The following is a 27,178-nucleotide window of genomic DNA, read 5'->3' as shown; positions in this document are numbered from 1 at the left end:
CGAAGTTGCTGCATCTTTTTAGGAAGCTACATGCTTTCTTTCGACACCCAAAGGTCGCATGGTGTCAGGGACGCGCCTAGTCACGGGAACAGACCGGAGCGCGTTCACGAGGAGGTGCAAGATCGCGCTTTTAACAGTGAAGAGTATCAAACAGCGTGCGGGGATCCAACCTTAATGGTTTACATTGGGTCACAACGACCAGTCAATGATTTTCGTCAAGTATCTTTTTTTCTTGTTCGGCGCTTATTCTGCAGCTCTTCTGTATTTTGCACGCGGAGAAACTGCCACAGCTAACTCATCTGTATGATCGGGCAGCAGGAGCACACAGTATGGTCCGGGAAACCAGACATTTATGGGTGGGAAATTTACCCGAAAATGTGCGAGAGGAGAAAATTATTGAGCACTTCAAGCGGTGAGTAGGAGCACCATGGAGAGAGATGTGTGTGTGTGTGTGTGTTTTTTTTTTTTTACATTTTTTTCTTCATGTAATGTAACGACGAGTGCACAGCCAGCATCTCCCTGCCTCTGTTGTGTCACATTTTAGTGAAGTCGGGATGAAGCAGGAGGTTCCCCTGTAGCAAAGTCCCATTTGGCAGCTGTGCTGTCAGCTCTCCGTGAGCAACATTGTGTGTGTGTGTGTGCTGCTTTTGAGCCGAGAGGAAAAAACAAAAACGGCTTGCACGCCTCGGCCAGCCAGCTCGCGAACATATGGTTTTGCCATTCTGCCACGGACACCAACTTATTGTTCGACTGATAACTTAACGCGTGCCCCCGTGTCGGGTGATTGCACATTTCTACCAGGTAGTGACTTACAGCCTGGACTTTGGTCCAGATCGGCACGAGGAAAACACCGTTTTCCCTTACGTGGATATTAGACGCACACAAATCAGTGTAAACAAACTTCAACCCACTTGGAGAGCTGCTGGCGTTGCGCGAGCAATGCCTTTACCAGCCTGCATCTTTAGTCAGAGCACATTGAGTCTGTCGCCTGGCGTTTCTGATGTCTGACGGAGGTTCTGGGGTTTCACTTGACTCCGCGAGTTGGTCAGGTCACTGCTTCCAATCAGATCTCTGCACAGAGTGTGTGTAATTGGCATACTGTGCACTCGTCCATTAAAATGGACCGCAGCTGGCTGTAAAAACTCATTTTTACCTCCTAAATCTTAACATTATTTTTTTGATTAAAAAAAACAAACAAAAAAAACCCCTCAAAGGTGACGCGACATCACGCTGCAGCATTGTTGCACACCGGCTGTGATTGAACGGGCAGCATTGTACTGCTTTAGCAGCCTGCTTGTGTTTACTTTGTGCGCCCATGAGCGCAGAAAATGGTTGTCTACTCTGCCACACTGAAGCCGCGCCGCTTCCCGCAGCCGCTGACCCGCACAGCCTTGCAGCGGGATCCGAATCGAGCAGAATCAGACTCCGCGCATCCATATTTCAATTTAGCCCGCGATATTCCCACTAAGCTGCGCTCGTTTGTTTTGGGGTGGGGGGGCTGGCTGCTGGAGCAGACCAAGCCCATGCACAATTTATTGGCTTTTTAGCTCTTTGTTGTCTTCAGTGGACTGAAAAAAATGTAAATATGTTTGTGTGTGCGTGTGTGTGTGTGTGTGTGTCTGTCTGTCACGGTTGTCTGCGCGCTCTCGCCTTTCTCCTCGGCTGTCAAGGAAATAGCAGTCCGCTTCTCCGTTCATATGTGCTGGAGACCAGACTGCCACAAAACACTATAGTCTACTTATACTTTACATTTACCCCCATCCCCTCCAACTTAGTTGACGTCGCAAAATTGGACGAAAGCCCCAAATATAATATAATATTGGGGGAAAAAATTTAAATGAAAGGCAAAACATACCCCAAAACACGGTCGGATGGAATAGCCTATATTAGGTTGTATTAATGTGGTGCTTTTCAGGCTTCCTTTTATTCACGGTGGACTGATGCAATGCACTGTCTCAAGCAGCCTCGCAGGACGCGCTGTGATGAGCTACCTATATACTGTTTTATTTTCATAATCCCCTGGTATGATGTGCGTAACGTTTTGTTTGGGGGATGGTGACTGGCAGCCTGTTATTGTAATAGCAGAGGGGAAACGGTGCTGGCGGCTCCTTTTTTTAGCATGCTACCTCATCCCCAGCGTTAACCCAGAGGTAGTCAGAGTATGCAGGTGCATGACAGCCAAATGTGTGATAGAAGTCATTGAAGATGGGGGACGGCAGAATGAGTAAGCAGTGTGAACAGCTTTTCTAAAATGGCGTCGGGGGCTGTTCAATGTAGGGAACTGGCATGCCAATAAATTTATGGGCACCCTACTGTCTCTGTCAAGCAGCAAAAACCCACTCCCGCAGGAGAATTATTTCTTTCTTTTCTTTTTTTCTTTTGAGCTGGACTCGCTGCAGAAAGATGATAGCGAGTTTTGTAATCACTTGGACTTGTACATTTTGTGTAACAGCCTTCCTATATGTCAAATAAACCATGATTTATTAAGGGAGTTTGGCATTTACAGCTTGATTACTGGACAATTGTGTATATGTATACATATATATATATATTAAAAACTCTATTGCCATAAGAGGGTATTTTTCAAGAATGGGGGGGTGGGGTAGAGAAGGAATGATGTTCAAAATGTAAAACTACACCGTTGTTATGCCCTGTTTTAATTCACAAAATCAAGACCTCTGTATAAACAGCTTGGGCTTCTGTGCGTTTCCCAGTGGCTATAGTCTTAGGAGAGCTCGAGGACACGCTAATGTCAGAAATCATATGCATTTATTAACATGCAATGTTCCAAGGTTCAAGTCTAGTTGCTGGGTTACTGTTGCCTTGAAGCACAGAGAGGAAAGCAAGAGTAACAAAACCACCTTACCTCCCACCCCTTCACCCACACGGAGCTCACACACACGCTCGCTCGCTCGCGCGCGCGCGCACACACACACGCCGCGCACTCACATTGACACAGTGGATTTCAGCAATATGGTATTTGCAAAAGGTGACATCTGTGAAATGACTGATAAATAATGAATGTTTTGAAAGAATTCAAGCAGAACACCTTGTGTTAGAATCTGTAAGCACCAATGCAGCATATTTGAGTTTGAAAACCTGGTGATCACCATGCTTTTCCTTTTGTTTTTTTTTTTGTTTTTTTTCCTTCTTAAATCTTAGATATGGACGAGTGGAGAGTGTCAAGGTCCTGCCCAAGCGGGGTTCAGAAGGTGGAGTTGCAGCCTTTGTGGATTTTGTGGACATTAAAAGTGCTCAAAAGGCTCACAATGCTATCAACAAGATGGGGGACAGAGACCTGCGCACTGATTACAATGAACCAGGCACAATTCCTAGTGCAGCGAGGGGGCTGGACGATAGTCTGTCCTTAGGCTCTCGTGGCCGGGATGTATCAGGGTTCACAAGGGCGGCAGGGGGGGCTGTGTATGGGGCCCCCACGTCGCTTCACAGCAGAGATGGACGCTATGAACGCAGACTAGACGGGTAAGTGGACAAAGTTTCTCTGAAGGCAGGGCGAAGCGTGGTTTCTGGTAAACACATTGCCTCCAAGCATCTTTCCACCATCTATTCATTTACTTGTTTGGGGGTTAAAGAGGAGGAAAAGAGTTCATGCTCAAGAATGAAATCTTTTAGGGATCCCATCTAAGGTCCTCAAAGTGTGGCCAGAGCTCCTGGATTCATATTTTCAGTTAGACACTGATGCATTCAGAAATGAGAGCGTGTTTGTACACAAGTGTATCTGTTGCTTACATGAATAGGAGGTAGTTTAAGTGGCTGTTGGGGATTATCTTTGTGAGCTTAAACATCTCTTTGAGGTGGATGTATCAGTTGCGGCAAACACGATCAAAGATTGGATATCGTAAAATTTCCCGGGATTATTGGAGATTGCTGGAGAGAGAAAGAGAGGGAGAAGGGGAGAGAAAGAAAGACAGAAAGAAAGAGAGAGAGTGGTCCAGCGGCCATCCCTGGGATTCCCCTAATCTGGAGTTACGTACCCTGTTCGATGGATTAATGTCACCAATTTTGCCTCATGTAACAAACCAACCAAGACACCAACACACATTACAGGTATAAGACACCATTGTTTGGATTAGTCTGATTTTGTTTTCAGTTATTGTGCTCACCTCACCGAGGTGCTCACTTCTCTCGTGGGTTGGAGTCATGTGGATAACCTACACAGGATATTTATTCCCCACTGTTGGATTAACACTGGCCAGACACATGAAGAATAAGCTATCATGCTAAAGGTATGGGTTGCTTTCTCTGTTTTTTTTTTCTTTTTTCCTTTTTGTTTATGGTTTTATTTGGGATTATATCTAATCAGGGCATTACAAATTAAATGCTGGGAGAACTCTACTGGTAATCCAACTCAGTAGAGACAACAAGTGAGCAAAAGACTTCCTTTTTTTTTTTTTTTTTTGCCTGCCTTATTTTTGTGGAGATTATTTTTACGCTGCAATGACTGAGATTTGCTGAGGATCAGCAAGGACTTTGTTTGGATCATACAAATCAAAGAAGCATGCTGGAAATGTGACTGGAGACATGAGCAACCTTTCCAATGGAGATAACCTACTGCGTGTTTGTGGATTACTGCCTCCTTTGTAAACGTGGAACTATACAACTAAACTGTGGATACAATTACTGAATTGCATAGAATCAGAGGCTAAACTGCACCTGTGAACCACACTTCCCATGGACTCAGCCCAGGTTTGGACTACACACAATCTGTTCTTCTCATGAAAGAGATGATGGACAGACAACAGACACGGACATCCATGAGGCTCAGAACTGTATTGTATCATCTCCACCCTTTGGATGAATGCAACGCCACTATGAACATTAATCTGGATTACTTTACAAGACATCTTCACTCCTAATCTTACCTGGGTCAAATTTTCCTCCCTGTACAAGGAATTTGATTCCTTCACGGCTGTGCACAGTGTTACCAAAGTGGATGTTCGGGACTTCAGAAAAGAAGGTGCAAGACTTTAATTTTCACTTTTATCGATGCTGTCGAGGAATCGGTGACCAATTTACCGAAGATGGGCCTCTGGATTTTTGTTATTTCACTTTGACCCGAGTGCAACACTTCTTTTCCCACCTTAAGTTTGGATGGATATATGAACTCTGACATTTTCCAGCGTGCAAAACAGCCTAACTTGGATCTGTGAATTTTAACTAAAAGAGACATTCCAGTTTGTCTGTGGACATGAGGTCCCACGCCAAGAAGATGAGGATTATGCTTTGAAACGTGAACATTTGTGCTTCGATTTTTTTTTTTCCCCTCCTCCACTCAACGTTTTTGCCCATTTTTTGCTCACAAAGTTCTATCTCCCTAAATTGTATTTGGAATTATAGGTCAAGTTACCACTCTCTCAAAAGGTTGGTATGTCCTGCCCTGTGTATTTTAGCTGTCCTCTCTAACCCCCTAGTTTGAACCCCTGTCTCTCTCCATTTTCCCCACTAACCAAAATAGCTGACACCTAGACTTTTTATTACTACCTGAATGTCTGTATTCAGAAATTTGTAACTCACCTCGTATTGTTTTCCTTTCTCTTCCTCTCACCTGACCCCACCCTCAGCTCCTGCCCCTCTGTTCTCCTGTGTTTAATAGTTTTATAATGCAGCTGGAGATGAATGAAAACGTTCCTTTTTAGATATATATCGAACTGCCTTCATTTAAAAAAAAAAAAAAAAAGTATTGAGCCAGTTAATCTTTTAAAAAGCCCTTTAAAGGAAAATTTAAAATTTCCCTTTCCCACATTTGTAATTTATGCGGAGAAATGAAGGGAAGTGATGTGCTTCAGGGCTGACATTCAACGATTAGAGGAAGAGTGAAAGTAAGGGCACGTTTTAGTCTAAAATGCTAAATAAATTAATGAAATGAGAATTTTTTCCCCTCAGTGTTATTTTCTTGAAAATGATATTTTGAAAATAATATCTCAGATTGCTCAGTTCTAAAAAATTCACTAGGTCAAACTTGAACATTTTTACAACTGTTATTAACCACTAACATAGTTTATTAACAGAATTGTAAAGATGAACTCAAAATGATCAAAGATTTTCGCTTGATATTCCATTTTTCTCAGCTGTAAATACATTTCAGATTAAAACGTCTTTTTTTTTCAGACAAAACTAGATTCAAGAAGTAGATTTGGTGGCAAAGATAAGTCGACAAAATGATTGTTTCGTTGAAAATAAATCTGAATATTCAGATCTGTAATAAATATAGTATTAACAGTTTGATCATGAGTGTCTTCTTCACTGCAAATGCAGATTTGAAGTCGTCTCTTCCTTTTTAGGGGAAAGGAATAGAATAAAACAACTGTAAAACTGGTCCCTGCAGACTGAAACTGGATTCTCAACCATACACTGCAGAGAAAATTGCATCCATTTTGAATAATTTTTGTTGCGCTCGTACTCTGTTTCTATTAGTTTTTATTGTAAGATTTATGACTAGTTTATGATTTATCGTTCTCTAGTGTTTACACAGGGGTAGCTATTCCTTTTGTTCCAGGTTCTCTTATAGGGCAGCAGGTAATGTTGCAAGTCATCAAGCACAATCCATTTGCAATACTGGGATCACTAAATTGTCAGTTTGATGGATTACATTGATTTGGAATCCATTTACTCAATTACCACAAAACTGGCTTGGTTTATTTCCAGATTCCCTTTCAGTTTAGTTTGCAAAGAGAATGCAATATGCTATGCTTTAATATTACAACATAGTATTATGAAATCCAAGTTCCATAATTTGTGCTTTAGCCTGTTGGGACAAGTCAGTTAATCCGTTTAGTCATGAGTCTGCATGTATTGCACCCATACGACAGAGTCCACGTATATAGAATGCCTTTTTTTCACGCTGCTGGAATGCGTCCTCATAATTATGCTGCTCACGTAATCCCAAAAACGGTTCATGTGCTCAGCATGCAAAAGAGTTGACTAATAATCACATACTGATGGAAATTTGGCCCCAAAAAAAGTCTAACTGAATTATTTTTTAAGCTCTATGAATAATGTAGAACCTGATTTGTGTAAAGTTAAAATTGAAGGGTATCTGTTGAGCAGTGAGCCTGCGCCACCAAATTAGCATTTTTGGAGAGCATCTGGGGGTCAAGGTAATCCATCAATTTCACAGCACACATCCTTACGCCATAGATGTTATTCATGAATCCAGCACACAGAGGATTGAATCCAATAAGCTGAAACAGAATTTGCCCCCAACCCGTTGTACGTTTCTGTATAGTGCAGGGACAAGACATGGCGCTTTTCTCCTAAACCAATTTAACGTCAACGTTCGGGGGAGTATGTAAAGCCTGTACAATCTTTTGTCTTTTTACCCCATGGCTAGAGTCTTTGGTGGAAAATGCCACAGAGAACAAAGGGTTTTTTACAAAAAGGTTTTGGTTTTTTGTACAGAGGCTTACAGGTTCCTCTAGGGAAGTCCTCTCAATTTTGGCAGTAAAATGTAGGTGTTAGGTGTAAAGGCTAATTTGAGGATTTTTAAGAAAGTCATCCAAGCCATCATTTACCAAATCGCCTTTCAGGACATCGTAGGGCACCAGTGGTGCAGAGGAAGATGATTATGTGATACATCTTCAGAGAATTGGCAGCAGCCCTCTGTAGCACACGTTTTCGTCGGTTTGGATGCAGGCAGCTCATTTCAGTGCAGTTTTGAATTAACGAAATTGAAATGGATCAATATATAGCCGCTGATGTTTGCTTTGAATCACCCTGAATAGAATTTGATTATACATTTAAATATTTTAATTTGCCAGATTCAGTTTCCACATAACTGGTTGACAAATTCCTTCATCCAAAAACAACTAACGGGAAAAATTTTAAAGGAGAAAAGCCATATGTTGAAGCTGTAATAACACAAAAACATTACAAACACATAAGGAAGCAATGACCAACTTTTGCATTTGATATTTAAAATAAAATGCATTTGACTGACATTTTTGTTTATATGAAAAGCAAGTGAATTTTTGTATAAAGATTCTAACCACAGAGTGTCTGAAGTTTGGACTTTACAAATGTCTTTATGTAAACAGTTAAGCAGCCAGCACGCATTAATAGCATAGGCTTCTTAAAGAAGAATACATGTCCAAGTAATTCGAAGATTTAAACGATTTAGGTGCTTTCAGTAGTTTTGACTGAGAAAAATTGTATTAAATCTCTCCAGGAAATAAGCTTCAGTCTCCTACGGCCCTGAACAGGATAAAGCAGATATGAGGATTGATGGATCCACCAAGGGAATAAGCTGGAGTTTCATTCCTCTTTTCTCATATATGATATAATGATCATTACTCTGTAAGGAGGTGGAACATCTAATTCAGTTGAAATTCAAGCTGCGATTACACTGAACACATAACATGTGCAGAGCGGCTGCTACAGTAACTCTTGCACTATAATCAATAAAGCTGGGTACGGCAGGCGTGAGAGCAGCCCGAGATCCTCTCTGCAAATGTAAAAATAGGTCGGACTTCCTTTTGTATTTTGAAACAAGTTGAGTGTCTTTATTTTTTTAAATTAAAACACCAGAAGACAGACGTGATATTTATTTTTCCGGTGAATTCACATCACTTTGCTGGTCCAAAAACTGAAGATGCATCACATACCCGAAACAAAAACATGGTTGTGCTTTGTCTTTGACACACACAGTCGTACTCTGTACCTGTGCTGCCAGGGAACCAGTAACAGGATACAGGATTGGTTGCGGTCGAAGAATCAAAAAAATGACCCCCTATCGACGTATCCTAAGCTCTTTTCCTTGACCTGGTTGGAAAATGTTGTGGGTTTAAGATGGTACGAGAATTTCTTAGAGACTTCAGAAAAAAACAGCCACGGGGTAATGAGAATTGGACCACACTTACACTAAGCTGTGATGTGGGTCTGCAGCACTAAAACTACACTAAAAGTGCTTTAGACTCTTCATCTAACGCATTCTTATCAAGCTGTTTTAAAGAGGCTATAACATGAATATCATATTAGTATGATAAGATATAACAGACAACCTTATTAACAGGTTCATAATTTAACTTTAAAAAAAAGGCTCAAAGTGACTCGCGTTGTCATGGGCAGCTCACACTGACCCTCCTGTCCTCATATTTATGCACACAAATCAGTTAGTTAGTAGGATGAAAATAACCAAGCCTCGCTTTGAATTTTGCAGCTGCAGGGAATTGTGGGACAAAATAATCTCCTTTCTTTCATAACAGACGGTCCAGTGTTTCCTATGTTAAGGCAGATAAAAGAAGCACTGAAGCTCCTTTCCTTCAGCATTTAGAAAATTCAAACACGGCTCTTATCACGGCTGCGACTTAAATACTTCCAGGCGGTTTCGTTCGGCTGGGAACCTTCCTAAACAAAAATAGCCTGGACCCATTCTGTGGTACATGTCCAGTGTAGCCAAATAGTTTGTTATAGTTGCACCATTCCAGTGTAATTACTTACTAAATGTTGCAGCATCAGGAGTATGGGATTTACTCATCTTTCACAGAATCAACCATAGGAAACAAATTGCAGTTTTACAATATGTCCATTTTAAAATATTATGTTATTAATATGATTTTTTGTTTTTTTTTTACAAGCAAGAAATGTTGGATACCATCATTTTTGTAGAATTTGCAGTACATTATTTAAAGTGTTCACTTATTTAGTGCAATTCATGCTTGCTCATTACTCCCGACGGGAACCTGGCCTACATACTAAATGTTTCTTCAATAAACTGGAATAATGCCTTCATTTTACATTGGCATATCACAGCAGAGCTTCATTTAGTCCTAAAATCCCAAATATTTCTCTTGGATGAAAAATTAAACAGTCTCTTATTTAAAGTGGCCTTTTAATGAGGAGTTTAAGTTTTGTCATATTAAACCATATTGGGCCCCATGTTGGAACACCATGGCTAATTTACTGATTATAATTTGATCTAAACTCAAACAGCAGTAATTGCTGTCCTGTCCTGCTCATTAGGGTGAGTTTTGTAATATGACTGCTGTAATGACACAGCAGTTGTATTGCCAAATTAAATTCTGATTGCCATATTCAGAAAGAGGATGTTCAAGTCTGAACAGAATGTCCTTATTAGCACAGTTTCTAGGGTGCATCTTGCCAAAAGATGCTTTGAAGAGTTTTGTTTGTCAGAAGGAACAAGTGATGTTAAATTATAAACAATAGGCTTATTATTAGTCACATAGAGAAACCTCAAAATAAGCTCTTAGATTCATGATTAAATGCTTCAAAAAGTGGCCTTTCTTATATTTGCTGGATGTTACAAGATCAGCATGACTTGGCAGTGTACAAAGACACAATCTGCCATTCCTTTATCAAAACTAGTCTTTTGTGCAAGCAAGTCTGCTATGTTGTTCAATTAAGCTTTGAATTAAGCTGCACACTTCTGTTCCTTTATACACCAGGTGTCTGGTGTATATGCTGAAAATGTCCTCTTTGTGTGCTATGTTGACTTTTTCTTTCTTTTCAGGATAGTTGTAGGTTCTCACCACTGTAAGATCCAAGTATTTCTCCGATGTTTAAGCGGGAAAATTTGTTAAAAGAAACACTATTTCTCTGAGATAGAGAAGATGTTTGTTTGGATATAGTAATCATAAAGTTTACAGGAATGCATAAAAGATAGTTGGCTTACAGCGTTTTCTGTTGCTCTGATGACGGCAGAGAAAACGGATGTGTTTAATCTAAAGACTTGATGCTCACGTATCTGAACCAGTCAATCATTAAAACCCACTTGTAGTTCAGTCTGCACAGCAGTAAAGAATTCTCTTTTAAGATGCAAAAAACAATTTGCTCCTTCTTTCCCCGCGTCTAAAAATGACAAACCCACCATACGCCTGGTGAATTTTTGTTCACTGTATGATGCCAGCACCTGTCTTGAATGACTCAAGTGTAACTGCAAAGTAATTTGCTGTCTCTTCATGTTCTTTAGGACTGCTGAAAGTCGGGATCGGGCGTATGATCACGGTGCCTATGGACATCACGAACGTCCTGGAAGCAGTTTCGACCGTCAACGGCACTATGAAACAGACTATTATCGTGATGCAAGGGAGAGGACTCTAAGCACAGCTGGGAGTGGGTCTGGTACCTCCAGTGGAAGCGGTACAGCCGTGTCCTCAGGAGTTGTAACTATAGTAAGCGCCGTTCCTGGAAGCACAGGAGCTAGTGGATCAGCCGGAGCCTCAACGGGAGGAAGTGGAGGATCTACATCCAGCGGGGTTGGCTTCTACCGCTCCCACAGCAGGAGCCCTTGTCGCTTTGAGGCACCAGAGCCTCGCTATGAGTCTCGTGCCAGAGAACCTTTTGCTTTGGCCAGTGTGGTTCACAGGGACCTTTATCGGGAGGACCGCGGGCGGCGGGGAGAGCGGTCGTACCGCCACAGCCGTAGCCGGTCTCCACATTCAACACATTCACGAAATCCCTCTCCTCAGAGACTGGTGAGTCAGGCTGCCCGTCCTCCACGCTCCCACAGTGGGTCAGGCTCTCGCAGCCGCTCCTCCAGTTCAGACTCAGTCAGCAGCACCAGCAGCAGCACGAGTGGCAGGTGAGTGAAGCTGAATCATGCCATCAACATTTCCTCCCTTGTACATGGCTGTTGTTTACCCTTGTGCATCCTATTCTGTGGCCCTTTTGGATCCAAACTGACTTGTATGCATTGAAATCAATTGAGATTTCACATTAGCTTCGGTTGATGCCGTCTTCATGACAATGTCGTTTCTTCAGCATAGGTTTTTATCAGCTCTACTGGCCCAATGAAGTTATGCAACAGTTTTTAAGTTGAGACCACATTCTCTGACAAGCTGATACTTGTGTAAATTTAATTTCCGTCGATGGTTAGCAGGGAGTCTTATCTAGGGCTAAATATTGCTCAACATGCATCAATTCAGAAGCTGTGGTTTGTCTTATCAGACTTAATGTTATATCCCTTTATACTCAGTCATCGTGTCAGTCCATTTTTAATGAAATAAGATTAATATTTTGGTGATGATTTAACTTGTGCTCACTTTCATCGTATGTAAGTTCTTAAAAGAAGAAAAAAAGATCTAATATCACGGCCAAACTTGGAACGTTTGGTTTTCTTTAACTCAAGACATACATTGTCAGTGTTGTCATACATATCTTGTATGACCCATAGGGTGGAGCCTCAAGTGTCTGCTTGTTGAAAAAAATCATTTTAAAGGTGGTGTCTGTTTATGGGTGACAGCCTCTTTTTCGTGTTGTCACTTTGCCCCTCTGGTGTAATCATTAGTGAATTTTTCAAATGACAAAGCCATTTTCACGGGGCTGTTGGATGAGTAATTGCTGGTAGGAGTCAAAGTAACAAAAATAAGAAAAAAGAAGACCTTTGTAACTGCTTTAATGACACACTTTTTGTGTTGTTAAGATTGGGTTAAGGTTCGCTTTGCTTAGCATGGAGCAAGTCTCCTCTCCCCATGCTTATTTGTTAATATTCACTGCGTTCGGCTGGTGTTTGAGGGTGTTTCTGGTTACCTTATGTACTGCTATCGAACAGTCATGTGACTCATCTGCCACCATAAATGATTTAGCGTCTCATACTCCATCTCTTTAACATTTCGTTGAGTGATATTAATACAACAGGCGTAATTACTACAATGACTGCTCTGTTTGTAATCCTGACGTTTTCCTTGCTGTGTTTTGAGTTCAGGTGTTACAGGGACCATCAGTCTTGTAATGCCATTGACTCCTGTTGGTTTTCATTTGACTTGCTAATCCAGCCTTTTTGTTTGATGCAGTGTGGCTCTGTTTGTAGTAACAATTATATTTTCAAGTTCTTTCAGATGAATTAAAAACATCAAAATAGTCAAATGGTGGAGAACTCTTTCCATTCGGATTTCTACCACTAAATATAGGCTATTTACTTAAGTCCACTTCAGTTGTTTGTTTTTTTTCCCCCGACTGCATCACCTTTGGACACAGCTCTGAACGACATGTAGCGACACATGTGGTTTGATGAGGAAGTGCTATGGGGGGCATTTCAGGAGACGGCTGCTATATTTTTCTCACTGCCTACCTCTGTGTATGGGTAATTGCTCCCCCCCCTCCGTGAGATCCAGTTGGAACTGGAAATTTCTGGCCAGTGCTGGCTGCCTGCCCACTCCCACAGGCCAGGCTCTGTCAGCGGCACTTCCGGGAGAGTCTGAGCACAGGAGGAGAAAGTGAGAAGGAAACAAACAGCACAGGGCCTAGAAAGCTGAGACAGACATGGGAATCGTTTGAGAGAGAAGGTGGAGGTGGCAGCCATGAATATGCCACTCATGCAAATCCTTATTTTTGTAAACATTATTTTTTTTTAATACAGAGTACCAGATGCACCACATAAGTGTCAAATGAGGAGGAAAGAGCCAACAAAAAAGGCACTGAATGAACCATTCACGTCACATTACATAAGCTTTGAATCTGAAAAATGCGTATAATATCGTCTTTTCAAAACCTTTTGTAGTCTATCCTTTCATCTCTGGGGTTTAGACAGAACAAACCCGGATTTTATCTCCTTTGAATCAGTGTTTATAACAATCATGTCACACATATGTTATTGAGTATTCATTATAGAATAACTAGAAGCACTGCACGATAAATACAAATCTTTGTGTTTGTTCAAATCAGTTTGCAGCAGATGTTTAGGATTACCTGAATCTCTGTAAAAAGATCCTATAGTGTTGGATGAAGGCAGTGACAAGACAATAACACTTTCTATCATACATCTTCAGAGGTAAAATGTGAGGCTTGTTTCCATTTTTAAATTTGTGTTCCTCTTTTGCTCCAGTGATTCTAGCAGTAGCTCAAGTGACGACTCTCCAGCACGTTCTGTGCAGTCTGCTGCTGTCCCGGCACCCTCAGCTCTTCCTATATCCTCCCTTGACAAGGATGAACCACGTAAAAGCTTTGGCATCAAGGTCCAGAATCTTCCTGTACGCTCCACAGGTAAGTTTAATGGTGCCAAAAAAAAAACATTTTTTAAAATGTTTTATTTCTCAACCCATGATTTAGTTTAAGAGCCATATTTTATTGAAACAAATCACTTTGAAATGTGGAAAAGGTGATGCATTTGATATATTTTCTACAGATACAAGCCTAAAGGATGGTTTGTTTCACGAATTCAAAAAACATGGAAAAGTAACATCTGTACAAATCCACGGAGCTTCAGAAGAGAGGTATGGGCTTGTCTTTTTCCGCCAGCAAGAAGACCAAGAGAAAGCCCTTGGAGCATCAAAGGGAAAGCTTTTTTTTGGCATGCAGATTGAAGTCACAGCCTGGAATGGCCCTGGTGAGTTTTGTTCTTTAATTGAACCACAAATGAATATTGGCAAATCCACATGCTCACACTCTGCACCTTTCAGAGACAGAAAGTGAGAATGAGTTTCGGCCCTTGGATGAGAGGATTGACGAGTTTCATCCAAAGGCCACAAGGACATTATTCATTGGAAACTTGGAGAAGACCTCCACCTACAATGACCTGCTTAATGTCTTTCAACGCTTTGGAGAAATAGTGGTAGGTTAACATTGTTAAGTGGTTGAGACTCTTGCTGTATGCAATGAGATTACCATGCTTACAGACAGAATTTATTTGTTTTCACCGTCTTCAAAGGATATCGACATTAAGAAGGTGAATGGAGCCCCACAGTATGCTTTTCTACAATACTGCGACATTGCCAGTGTCTGCAAGGCCATTAAGAAGATGGATGGCGAGTATCTTGGTAACAACAGACTAAAGGTGTGTTTTATGAAGATCTGATTTTAAATCTTACCTTTACAACACTACGCTGTTTTGTCTCTCCGGACTACTCAGCATTAATAATGAAAACTACATGTATAAGGTGTTGAATATGAAAAATAATTGCTGATGTTTATTCTTTATTTTCCAGCTGGGCTTTGGAAAGAGTATGCCTACAACATGCGTTTGGCTGGATGGATTGGCGTCAAACACAACTGAGCAGTTTCTCACACGTCATTTTTGCCGCTATGGACACGTTGTCAAGGTAAGCTCGTGTATTTTCCTCCTCATAGTGGTCAATAGTTGGCTTTTGTCTCCTTCAATTTTACTGTGGCCTGCAGGTTGTGTTTGACCGGATGAAAGGAATGGCCCTCATCCTGTATAACAACATTGAATATGCACAAGCTGCAGTCAAAGACACAAAGGGGTGGAAGATAGGAGGCAGTAAAATTAAGGCAAGTAAAATATAGCTTTCCTTTGAAGTCATATTGATCTCTCAGTGCTTGATTGGCTGTAACGTTGCAACTGAATTTTCTGTTTCTCATTTAGGTGGACTTTGCAAATCAGGAAAGTCAGATGGCTTTCTATCGCTCGATGCAGGCGTCTGGGCAGGATATTCGAGACTTTTATGACATACTCTCTGAAAGAAGGTTTGTGTTGTTTTTTTGTTAAAGAAAAATGCTTTTGCCTGCGTATTGTTTGATACTAAAACTGAAACCATTTTAATTTATTCTTTTGCAGGGATGAGCGACGAACCCAATACGAGTTTCAAGCCGAGAGGCAATATTATGAGACTGTACGAACACCTGGAACATATAGTGAAGATCCACGACGTAAATACTCTGCGAGAAGCCGAGAGTTCTACGCTGAATGGGACCCATATCAGGGAGATTACTATGATCCACAATACTTTGAGGACCCTCGGGAATATCGGGAATACAGAGCTGATCCTTATGAGCAGGACATTCGCAAATACAGCTATTTGCAAAGGGAACGTGAAAGAGAGAGGGAGCGCTTCGAAACGGATCGTGGACGTGATCATGGACGGAGGACCATTGAGCGTAGCCAAAGCCCATCTCACATTTCCACTCGTCGTCCTGCTAGCCCTACGGCATCTCCTTCACTCTCTGAGAGGATACCGAGTGATTCAGATCGGCGAATTTGTTGTCCATCCTCTGAAAGAAGTGGTAGCTGCAGTTCAATATCCCCTCCCAGGTTTGAGAAAATGGAAAAGGCTCGATCTGAAAGATATAATAAAACTGAAAAACTTGAGAAGGATCGAGTTTTTGAAATTGAAAGGGGGAATTTGGTTGAAAAGGAAAAAAGAACTGGGCGAAAAGAACGAGGTGAAAAAGACAAAAGTGAAAAACAGAGGCTTAAGAAGCTTAAGGTCACGTCACCCATTACCCAGACATGTGAGACAGAACCTGAGCTTGAAAGAGATTTGAGCCCTGAGTCTGCACTACAAAGCAAGACCGGTAAAATCTTAAAGGAAAGCTCAAGCAAAGGAAGGTTAGACCTTCTCCCATGTGTGGTGCAGTTAACACGTGTTAAAGAAAAGGAAGGAAAATTGATTGGTCATGCTGTGCAGGAAAAGCAAATACAGAGAGGTGGGAGTGACAGTCCTAGATTGGCATCACCTACAGCTGATCAGAGGAGTCCTTCATTTCGCTCAGAATCATCAAAAGGTGACATCTCTAAGCATGGGAAGATGCCCAGAGACAAAAATCTGCACAGCCTAGTGGAAGTTACTGACAAGGACAGTAAAATCAAATCCAAAAAACATGGAAAATCTGAAATTGGATTTGACAATAGTATTTCTGTGGATATTGACCGTTTAGCTGCAAGGAAAAGGCGTTTTGAAGACTCCGGGAGAATGGATCGACAAAAGAGAACAACTGAAGAGGACCCTGGTCGACCTGGACTTTACAAACTGTGGAACAATGCAAAGGAGACAGACTTGGAGAAGAACCTTTTGATACGAGGAATGCATAAAAAGGAGCATCATAAGGATAAATGTGTGCGGATGGCTTCAGCTAACAGTCCTAAAGATGGACTAGACAGTGAAAGCAACCCTGTAGGACTTCCTCTGGAGAGCCAGTCTCATCTCAGGGAGCTGCGTGATGACTCTGTGGAGCAGATAGGCTCTCCCTACCTTAAAATGGATTTAGAGGGCTCAAAAAGTGAAAACAGTTCCATTCTCACAAAGATATCAGATGACGGCAGTCTTGATTTGGATGAATTAAAAGAACAAAAACTGGTTTTGTCTGAAAATGAAAAAGGGAGAGCAAAGTACAGAGATTCTGATGGAGATGAACATTTTGTGAACATTGACCAGACTAATATTTGCACAAAACGAATTGAACAGAGTCAATGGCTGCGATCCAAACTCGGTGATCCTGATAAGTTAACTAAGTTTGAAAAGTCACCCAACAATGATACGTTTGATTTTGAAAAGGACTTCATCATGCATGATGTTGGGAAATCGATTCAGGACATTTCCAATGATGACTTCTCCTCTAGTAAACGAAAGAAATTTGAGAATTTTGACTTTGAAATACTCAAAGTAAAACGAGAGTGCAACTTTACAAGTTCTCAAAAGTTGAACGAAGACATATACAATATACCACCTTCTAAAGGAGCTGCTCAGTTTTCTGAAAATGAGGAGGATGAAACTGCCCAGATCTCTTTGTCAGTTACAAAGAAAGAAAGAAAATCTTCTCCAGCAACAGATAAATTTTCACACACAGAATCTTTGAAGAACAGTTTTGGCCTTACAGCCAGACATTTTCAGTCTTCTGACAGTGAGCTCTCAAAGCTTAAAACATCCTTGCTTGGATGTGATGATGAATTAATGCAACATTGGGAAAGACGGATGAAATCTGATTCTCTAAGAATGGAAATGACATTCCCAAGTGATATTTCTAAACGAGAAAGCATCCACAAACGCATTAGCCCGGATTTGGAACCTGGAGAAGTGCAGTCTGATTCTGATGATGATGGAGAAAGTAAGCACATCTCTCCTAAGTCGAGCAGTTCCTTGTCTTACATCCTCAGGGATCGCGATGAGAGGATCACAGATCTCAAGCTTTCAGGCTCCTTGGAGAAAAATAAGTTTTACTCATTCGCTTTAGATAAAACAATAACTCCTGATACAAAAGCACTCCTTGAAAGAGCTAAAACTTTGTATTCCTCAAGGGAGGATAATTGGTCTTTTCTTCCCTCACGCTTTCCAGTCTCCCACAGCTGTTCAGATAAGGAAAAGGCAGAGCTAGCACCACGACCTATTCCTTCTTGGTATATGAAAAAGAAAAAGATCCGTACTGACTCTGACGAAAAGCCGCATGATAAAAAGGAGGAACTCAAGCCACAGGACCAAGAGCGTCAGGAGTTATTTGCCTCTCGTTTCCTTCACAGTTCAATTTTTGAACAGGATTCCCGGCGATTACAGCGCCTCGAACGGAAAGACCATGATTTTGAAAATGGAAGTAGTAGGCCTTTTGCCAAGCTTGGTGCGTCTGAGCCACATTCTGAATCTGGAGGAGCTGACATCCCACAAGAGCCCATAGTGCTTTTCCATAGTAGGTTTTTGGAGCTTCAGCAACAAAAAGACAAGGAGCATCTCTCACATGATGCTGAGAATGATTCAATGATGGAGATTAAAAGGGATGAAGATCACTATTGCGATAATGTCATGTCTGATAAGGAATCTGAGCCAGCACTTAAGGCTAACGACAAATTGGCCAGCCCCCCATTAACCTTGTCAGTTTCACCATCTGTTTCTTCCCCCAAAGAAGCATCTCAATCAGAAAAGAAGGATGTTTTGACTCCATCCTCAGATCAGCCTGTGTCATTTGTCAAAGACGAAAAAGAGGAGCCACTTCTGGAAATGTCCCCATCCCATTCTCTTCCTGTGGAAGATTTAAAATCAGCTGCTCCCAAACTAAACATTGCACCTACACTTACAATTTCAGAACCAGAAAATGAAACCGAAACAAAAGCCGAGTTAATTGAACCCAAAATTAAATGTGGTGATAGTTTGGCGGTGGAACATAATCCTGTTGTGGAAGATAAGCCTCCCACTCCTGGTGGTTCCCTAAGTGCCTTTGAGAAACAGACTGCAGAATTTGCTTACTCTGATTTCTCAAAAGTAGAAGAAAAATTAGAGATGATGAAAGAGTCTGAAATTAAAAATGAGGAAACAAAACACTTTGAGGAATCTCAGAAAAATGAGACAGATAGTGAGCCATGTATGCCAGAGCTGGAGGCTGAAATAAAACCATTACCAAACCGCAGACAGCCTAAAGGTAAAAGGGCAAAACCCCTGTCTGTACTGCGTACTGCACAACCAGCTCAAAATGTCAGCACTGAAAAACCGGCAACGCGAAAAAGTGAGCGCATTGACAAGGAAAAACTCAAAAAGGCCTCTCCTCGAGCAGAAGCACCTAAAATAGCATTTGAGTCTAAGACCACATCCAAGTCACCAATACATGCGTCAGATTCAGAGCAAAACCTTGAGCCAAGTTTGATTCTTGGGAGAACACGTCGAAGGAATGTAAGGTCAGTCTACGCTACGCTACATGAAGATGAGCAAGCTGCTAAAGATGTAGCAGAGTCATCACGCTGCATGCGTAAACGTGCTGCTGATAAAGAACCAGTGCAGCAAGATGTTCAAGTTCCTACTAATGCCAGACGAGGACGCCCTCCTAAGAGAGGCATTAAACGAGCTGAGGATTTATCACCTCAAAAAGTGGATCAAAAGAAAATATTGGAACTAGATACAGAGGTCAAAGAGACATTAAGTACTGTAGAAGTTGTAAAAGCCTCTGAGGGATGGCGTTCACCCCGCACACAGAAACTGCAACAAACACCACTAACTCCATCTACTTCAGTCAACAAGAAAGGAAGTAGAATAGACAAATCTTCTGGAAGTAAGTCGGTGTTAGCTGAACAAGCTAATTCAGCAAGTCATGATGAGTCGGAGCTAAACGCAAAAGCTGATTCTGAACTGTTTGGCAAGTTATTAGATAAGGAGGAAAATGCAAGTTCCCCCGTGCACAGAATAGAAAAAGATTTAAAAGATTCCAGTGGAAAAAAATCTACTGATGCTGATAATGAAAAGATAGACACCACCTCCTCTGAGAGAAATCAAGAGACTGAAAAGAGTATTAAAATGAAAACCCCGAGGCTAAAACGAAATACAAAGCAGGTCCCTGAGGACAAATCACACAGTTTAAAAAATCTTGAGATCCGTGTTAGTGTTGATGATGTTAAAGGTTTACTTCGTTCTCAAGATGTTGAGCCTGAGACTTTTAAAGCTGCTACGATAACAAAAAGCAAGCCAGTAGTACAAGATAATGAGGGAGAACAGATGATAGACTTTCCAAAAGAGTCCGAAGAGTTTGTTTCACAGGAAAAAGAGGACACACTTTCAGAACCTGAACTTCCTGCTGATCCAGCTGCTGTTCTGTTAGCACAACAGATGGAACTAGAGCAAGCAGTAGAAAATATAGCCAAACTTACAGCTGACCAACCTTCTCGACAGTATAAGGAGCCACCCTCAGGACAACCTAGTGTATCCACCCCTGTCATAGTGGAACCAGAAGGTGAAGTTGAGGAGGAGAAGCGAACCATTCCTGCAAGTGAAACTGAACTTGCAGCTGCTATTGATTCCATTACAGCTGAGGAAATCTGTGCAGATGCAGATGGGTTCACAGCTCCCCCAACTTACTCTACTCTTGCTCCTACCCCTGAATCTGTAATATCCTCTTCCTCATCCTCCAATGAGATTATGGAACCTGAGACACATATGGTAATCAATAGTATTCTTGCCGGGGACCTAGATGATGATTCCCAGTCACCAAGCCCAAAGGGGTCAGTAGTAGAATCTAAGGCAGCTGATGAACCTATTCTACTTGAAACACCTAAGAAAACAGGTAAAGTTAGAGCCAAAACCCCAAAGAAGTCAAGAAATCGTAAAGGTGCAGCTAACAGAAAAGTGGATACTGCTGAAGAGGTTTCTCAGTTGGAACCCTCCCCTGTCAAGTTACCTGAGTCAATCCCAGATGATCCAGAAACCCTTAAATCAAAAGCACCTACTGTTACAGCTGGGGACACTGCAGCAGCTTCTTTGGTCACTGCTGTTGCAACTTGTAGGCGTGATGTTACAAGTGCTATAACTGTAGACACACCCAAAGAGGCAGAACAACCGGAGGTTGAACAGCCCGTACCCAAAGAATCTGCATTTCATTCAGACACAGGCAACATCTCTGCGAGTAAAAAGCATCCCCTTGCACCAGAGCCATGTACTACTACTTTCAGCCCTGTACGCTCTCAGCCTGTTACCCAGTTCAGTGCACCCCTCGCGAGACCTGCCAAAATGCCCCTTTCACTTGACTGGCCTCAGAGATCTGAGGAAAGCAGAATCTATGTGGCTCCGTCATGTCACGTCACAGTGGTAACTCCCTCTGTACCTGCATCGACTGCACTTGGAACCCCTTCAGCAAATCCCCCAATGCCCCCTGACACCAAGGCCTCTGATATTGACCTTAGTTCCAGTACTTTAAGAAAAATCCTTATGGAACCTAAATATGTGACAGCATCAAACAGTAATTCTATACCTACGACTAAAGTCACAACTGCACTGTCAGGTCCTTCCCGAATGTCAGAGGGTTCAAATCCCACCGATACAGTGGGCTCAAGACAGTTGTATCTTGAAGAGAGGCCACCATTCTCACCCCATCCTGTCCATCATAAACCATCTCCACTGACAGAGTCCCAACAGAACTGTGGAGAGAAGACTCAGCATACAGTCATTTCTCCTGCTACCTCAGTGATAAGTCGAATTCCAATGCCTTATGATACAGAAGAAACTCCTCGAATTTCCCTAAGCAACCGAACCATTGGCTTGCCCATTCCTAAGCAGAAGTATAGATCAAACTCCAATGAGAATAGTCGGTGCCTTGGCATGGATTTAGTTGAGGATGGGACTAGAGGGCGCTCGGTTGTTGAGCCAACTCCCTATCAAGCAGGTTCCAGCCCTGGTCTTAGGGTCAATACATCAGAGGGTGTTGTTGTTCTAAGTTATTCTGGTCAGAAAACTGAAGGACCCCATAGAATGAGGGCCAAAATTAGTCAGATTCCTCAAGCTAGCGCTGGTGATATCGAGTTCCAGCAATCTGTATCCAAATCTCAGATAAAGCAAGACCCACTTATCACATCATCCCAGTCAACTACCCCAAAAGTAGCCCTAAGTAATGCAAGTTATGGGCACACAGGAGTTCTTTTGACAGGCCAGTCCTATAATTCTCAACCTGTCATTTCCAGTACCAAGCAGGAGAGTCTTGGATGTGACAAATCTGAAGCTCCATATCACACAGGGTCTCAGGGGGTGGTAAAGATGTTCCAACCACCAGTCAGTTCTTCTCAAGTCTTGATGTACAACCAAGCTGTTATTCAACAGCAGCATGGCAAGAGAGGACTTGTGACAGACCCCCTGGCGAAAAAGATGGACCTAGGCAAAGCTGTTCAGTCTAACCTAAGCCCTGTCATGAGTCCACACCACCCATCATTATCAGGAACACGCATGAGTCCTAGCCCAGGCATGGCAAATGATCGATCAGCCCTGCACCTCAAGCAAGAACCCCAGTCTCCACGAACAGCTGGTCACTCCCCTTCACCCTTTGTCAAAGCCTGTCCACCAAGCAGCTCTCCTATTGGAACATCCGTTGTTCTCAGTCATGGGATGCCACCGATGTCTACGTACCACTCTAGTGTGCATCACTCACACTCGGAACAATCCTCTGTGATAATTCAGCCTCACAGTATCACTCAGTCAATGGCTCATGAAGCCAGATTGAATAACCCACCCATGTCTGGGATAAACTATGGAAGGCGAGGTGATTCCCTCTCTTCTCCACACCCAGGGCCTACACAGCGCTCAAAAACACCACAGCCTAATGTAATTCGAGATATGGTTTTGCAATCTCATTCAAATCCCCAAGGATCAGTGTCTGGAATTGGTGGCAACAGTGTAAATGAAGAAGAGGCCAGACACTTCAACCAAGCTCTTAGTAGGCCTTCGGTTTCCCAATTTCAGTCAGAAGTAATGATGGTTCACAGTGATCACAGAGGGCTCCACCCAAGCATTCGCATGGATCAGTACAGAGACATGCACCAGCGCATACTCATGCACCAGCAACTGGGAGAGCAGGCCACTGTGGAAGCAAGACAGTCACGCAAACCAGAGACTGGAACAACATCTTCAGGCAACATCTCCGGGCCATCAAAAAGTCCTATATTGGGAAAGAACATTGAGCTTTCGTCAAAAGAACCTCTGAAACCACTCGAAGGAAAACTGATACATCCGACCTCCAATGAAAGTAGAATTCGAGGAGTCCATGCATCTAGTCCTGTGATGGTGTCTCCTCACCCCCATGGGGTTCAGCTGATGCATCCTGGAGGGGCAGGCTCCTTTCCCGTATATCGAGACATGAGGGGCTTTCCGACCCAGTTTTCTGGACACAACCTTGGTAACCAAGGCATTACATCTTCACAGGTAACTTGATATGCTTTATTGCATGCTCATTTTTTGCAAATATTTATGTATTACTTAAATGGTTATCATTAAACGTTGTGCCCATTTTCTTATACAGGTCCCTCCAGAGCCAGAGCTTGGTAACAGAGGTAAAATGTCTCAGTCACATGGGGGAGGAAGTGACTCCAAGTCTGAGGGCTCCCTTCTTCGCCATGCTACCTCTTCAGACATCTCTCACATTTCCCGAATATCAGGGGACACAGTCTCACCATCATACCAGTCTCCCTTGATGTCCCCTATGGGTCTTACGCACAAGCCAGACCTATCTCTACAGAAAGGCCCTCCAGCGTTCCTACTTACTCCTCCACCAACGGTGCCCTCGTCGAGCTCACAACAGCCACGGCATGATGCCAAGCTGGAGCATTCAGGACATCGGTCCATTGACATGGTGCAGCTTTTGAAGGTAAGAAGATTGATGAGCCGGCACTGTCGTTATACATGGAATTAATTTTCAAGATGATGCCAAAGAGGGTGATATGCTTAAAAACATTTTCTGTTTTGTTTCTGCAGAAATATCCTATAGTATGGCAAGGCATGTTGGCTCTGAAGAATGACCAGGCTGCTGTCCAGTTGCATTTTGTGTCTGGCAACACCGTACTGTCCCAGCGCTCCCTGCCGCCTCCAGAGGGAGGTTCTCTTCTTCGTATTGTCCAGAGGATGAGGCTTGAGGCTTCCCAGTTGGACAGTGTGGCACGCAGAATGACTGTGAGTGTTCTTATTTAGTCCAAAATGACAGATTGTAAAATGTAAGAATCAAACATATCAGTTATTGATTAGAAAAGTTGAATTTGTGAGCAGCTGAATTTGTGATCAAACTTTAGAATATGATGTGATTATTTTGTTTTACATTTAAATGAATAAACTAAATATAATTTTCATGGCAGGTGGAAAATGACTACTGTTTGCTTCTGGCCCTACCCTGTGGTCGAGATCAAGACGACGTTCTTGGTCAAACCCAAGCCTTGAAAAGTGGCTTTATCACCTACTTGCAAGCCAAACAGGCAGCTGGCATCATTAACGTGCCCAATCCTGGCTCTTATCAGGTTTGTAGTTATTTAAGTACATACGGTTTTACCTGTCCTAAAGTTTAGCTGTATGTAATAATGAAATGCCCTGTCATGAAGTTTCCTTGCTTCTCTCATCATACCCTTTTCATCTCTTGATATACAGCCAGCTTATGTGGTGCAGATTTTCCCACCATGTGAATTCTCGGAGAGCCACCTTTCACGCCTGGCCCCGGACCTTCTCAACAGCATCTCCAGCATTTCCCCTCACCTCATGATTGTTATTGCCTCAGTTTAATTACCTCCATTTTATTTATTTTTTCCTGAACAAAGCCAACACCAGCCCTTTTTGACAGTTTGAAAACTGGAATTGTCTCATATTTGTATGAGTTTTACTTTAAAAAAAAAAAAAAAAAAAAAAAAAAAAATCAACTAATTTATCTTGGACTCATCCTTTCTCCTTCACTTCACCAAGTCCTTAAGTCACCCAGTGATGATGAATTCCAAAAACTATACCCTTTTGAAGAGGATACAAAGGGTCGAATGGGGATTTTTGATGATCATTACTGATTTCTCCTCATTTTTTTTGGCCATTTTTGGAGGTGGTGTACACAGCCTTTTGTAGTCATGACATTCATAAAGCTGTGGATGGTGACCTTCCAATGGGATATTTTTTACCTTCATAAAAGTGATTGTGATTTTTTTTTTGTTTTGTTTTGTTTTTAAAAAAAAAAAGATGATGTGAGAAGTCATTGCACTATGTTGAACTATGTACAGATTTGAGTATAAAATGATACATGTTATGGATTTATTCTTGTGATCAGTCATGCTTGTGCTAGAGTAAAGAAATCAATGCCTGGAAAATGATCAAGAATCATTTTAGCCTCATTAGTCATACTGCTTTTACTGCTTTTGCTCCTTCACCATCAGCAAATTTCTACGTCATTTCCGGACTCGGCTTTCCATCGCAAAGTGTTCCCCACCCCAGGAACTCGTGATGGGACGTTAAAGAGTTGTACAGTTTACACTCAATGCCTCAACAGGGGACTATATTAAGAATATTTCTTTTTTTTTTTTTTTTTTTTTTCTTTAAGCCTAACGGTAATGCGGACAATGCTAAAACTGTAAATATTATAAATATTTAAAAACTGAAACAATGTGGTAAGACCAAGTTAATTATTTTAAAAGACAGAACATGAAATATTTGTTTCTTTATTTCTGTCCTGTTTCTCGTTTTCTCTTTTTGTATTTATTTTTTTTCCACTTTTTTTCTTTGGGCAGGGCAAGAATGTGGAACATTTTGAAGGACATTTGCAAAAACAAATAAAACACAAATTGATTTTGTGCCAAAATATCTTCTGCAAATGCTCAACACACTTATGTATGTAAAACTACATTTGATCAGAATCTATTTTCATATGTGACTTTGTATTTTGCCATTCAGAGGGCACGTTCAATTTTTGTTTTATTCTCTTGTTTTTGGTGTTGTTCATCAACATAATGCTGTTACTACAGTGCTTTTTACATGATGAAAACTTATCTTCATCTGAAGGATTTTCTTTTGTACTGAAGGGGTTGCATTTCTCTGTTTCCGTTTCATTCCCCCATGTGATCCTGTACTGCCCCCTGCTGTCCGAAAACCATTCTCCTCGTGTATTAAGAATTGCATACTGAAGTCATTTAGGCCACTCCTTTGTGTCAGGTGTGCTATGGCATGCTTTATTTTCAGATCTTAAAGGGTAAGATGGGATCATAAAGGCAAAGAATGTGACTTATACTTGACATCATGCCGCTAATGGATGTGTCGATCATCTGTGTCCCTCCCTCATCTCAACTGTCTGCTTGAGCCAAGCTGTAAATACTGATGTCCTTAATCTGTGCTCTTGTGTATTTCCCCCATTACAGTTGTCTTTCTTCAGGGTCTTCATTTTTGTTTTGTGCAACAAAACAAAGCAGTCTGATAAGAGACAGGAGAGATGAGGTGTATGAAACCGATGCTGAAAGTAAAACCATGCTTGTCAGTTTTGTGGTGTAAATATTTCCATGACTGCAAGCTGAATACGCTCATGGTTACGTTGAAGGCACTTATAATTTTTGATATACAAATGACAGAAAAAAAAAAAAAAAAACAATCTTTAAACGGTGATTAATATGAAAAATGTCTTTTGATCAATCTTCATTTTGAGTGTATTTTGCTGTTCCTCCATGAGGACATTTTAAACTGTAACATAAATGGTTGTTTAACTTACTTCTGAAGATCATTAAATGGTCCCTAACTCTGTGTTTGGTCTTTTTGTTTGGTTATTGATTCTGGTTGTGTTCAGATGCAAACTGGTGTGTCCCTTAAAGCAACCTGTAATCAACATTTTATCTGTTCAGCTGAAAAGGTTCATGTCTCTGCAATATGTTGCAACATTTTTCTCAGGTTTCCACAATTTAGCAGTTAAATACTTTACCTGTTTAGTCATTGCTCATCACAGGGCAGGGCTGCAGTCAATTCAGCCACCAGAAGATGTCAGTATCTGATTAAACTACAAGGCAAAGGTTCAAGCCCAGGCTACCAGAGAGTGCAACTGTCATTTCAAATCACAATGAAAAGGGATTGTTCTTGAATTTTTAACTTGACTTGAGCTCCATGTTGACATAGCTAACAATCTTGAAGTTGAACATGTCTAATAAATATTTGCATCCTCTGTTGCAGAAACCTGGCAAAAAAATAAAGTAAGTGTTTCTTGTTTGCAGTCAGCAAGACTTTGATTATTCAGTTGGGTCATATATAGACATGAAAACATCGGTCAGCCATGCTCAGAAAAGACACCACAGCTTGTTGTC

At 41.6% G+C, this 27,178-nt stretch overlaps 1 protein-coding gene across 1 annotated transcript; it reads left to right on the top strand.

Moving 5' to 3' along the window:
- On the top strand, positions 1 to 26,627 carry spen (spen family transcriptional repressor). Its single transcript, XM_075476288.1, has 15 exons — positions 1 to 412; positions 3,163 to 3,483; positions 10,946 to 11,557; positions 13,799 to 13,956; positions 14,099 to 14,299; positions 14,373 to 14,524; positions 14,621 to 14,746; positions 14,898 to 15,011; positions 15,088 to 15,201; positions 15,296 to 15,396; positions 15,488 to 23,303; positions 23,401 to 23,745; positions 23,853 to 24,047; positions 24,227 to 24,385; positions 24,513 to 26,627. Exons 1-15 carry the CDS (start codon positions 330 to 332, stop codon positions 24,642 to 24,644), a joined length of 10,629 nt encoding a protein of 3,542 aa, XP_075332403.1. The 5' UTR covers positions 1 to 329; the 3' UTR covers positions 24,645 to 26,627.
- Positions 26,628 to 27,178: the final 551 nt, after the last annotated feature.

Source organism: Odontesthes bonariensis, chromosome 10 (genome assembly GCF_027942865.1).
Source record: "Odontesthes bonariensis isolate fOdoBon6 chromosome 10, fOdoBon6.hap1, whole genome shotgun sequence".
NCBI classification, from domain to species: Eukaryota; Metazoa; Chordata; class Actinopteri; order Atheriniformes; family Atherinopsidae; genus Odontesthes; species Odontesthes bonariensis.
This window is presented reverse-complemented; position numbering and strand designations above follow the sequence as displayed.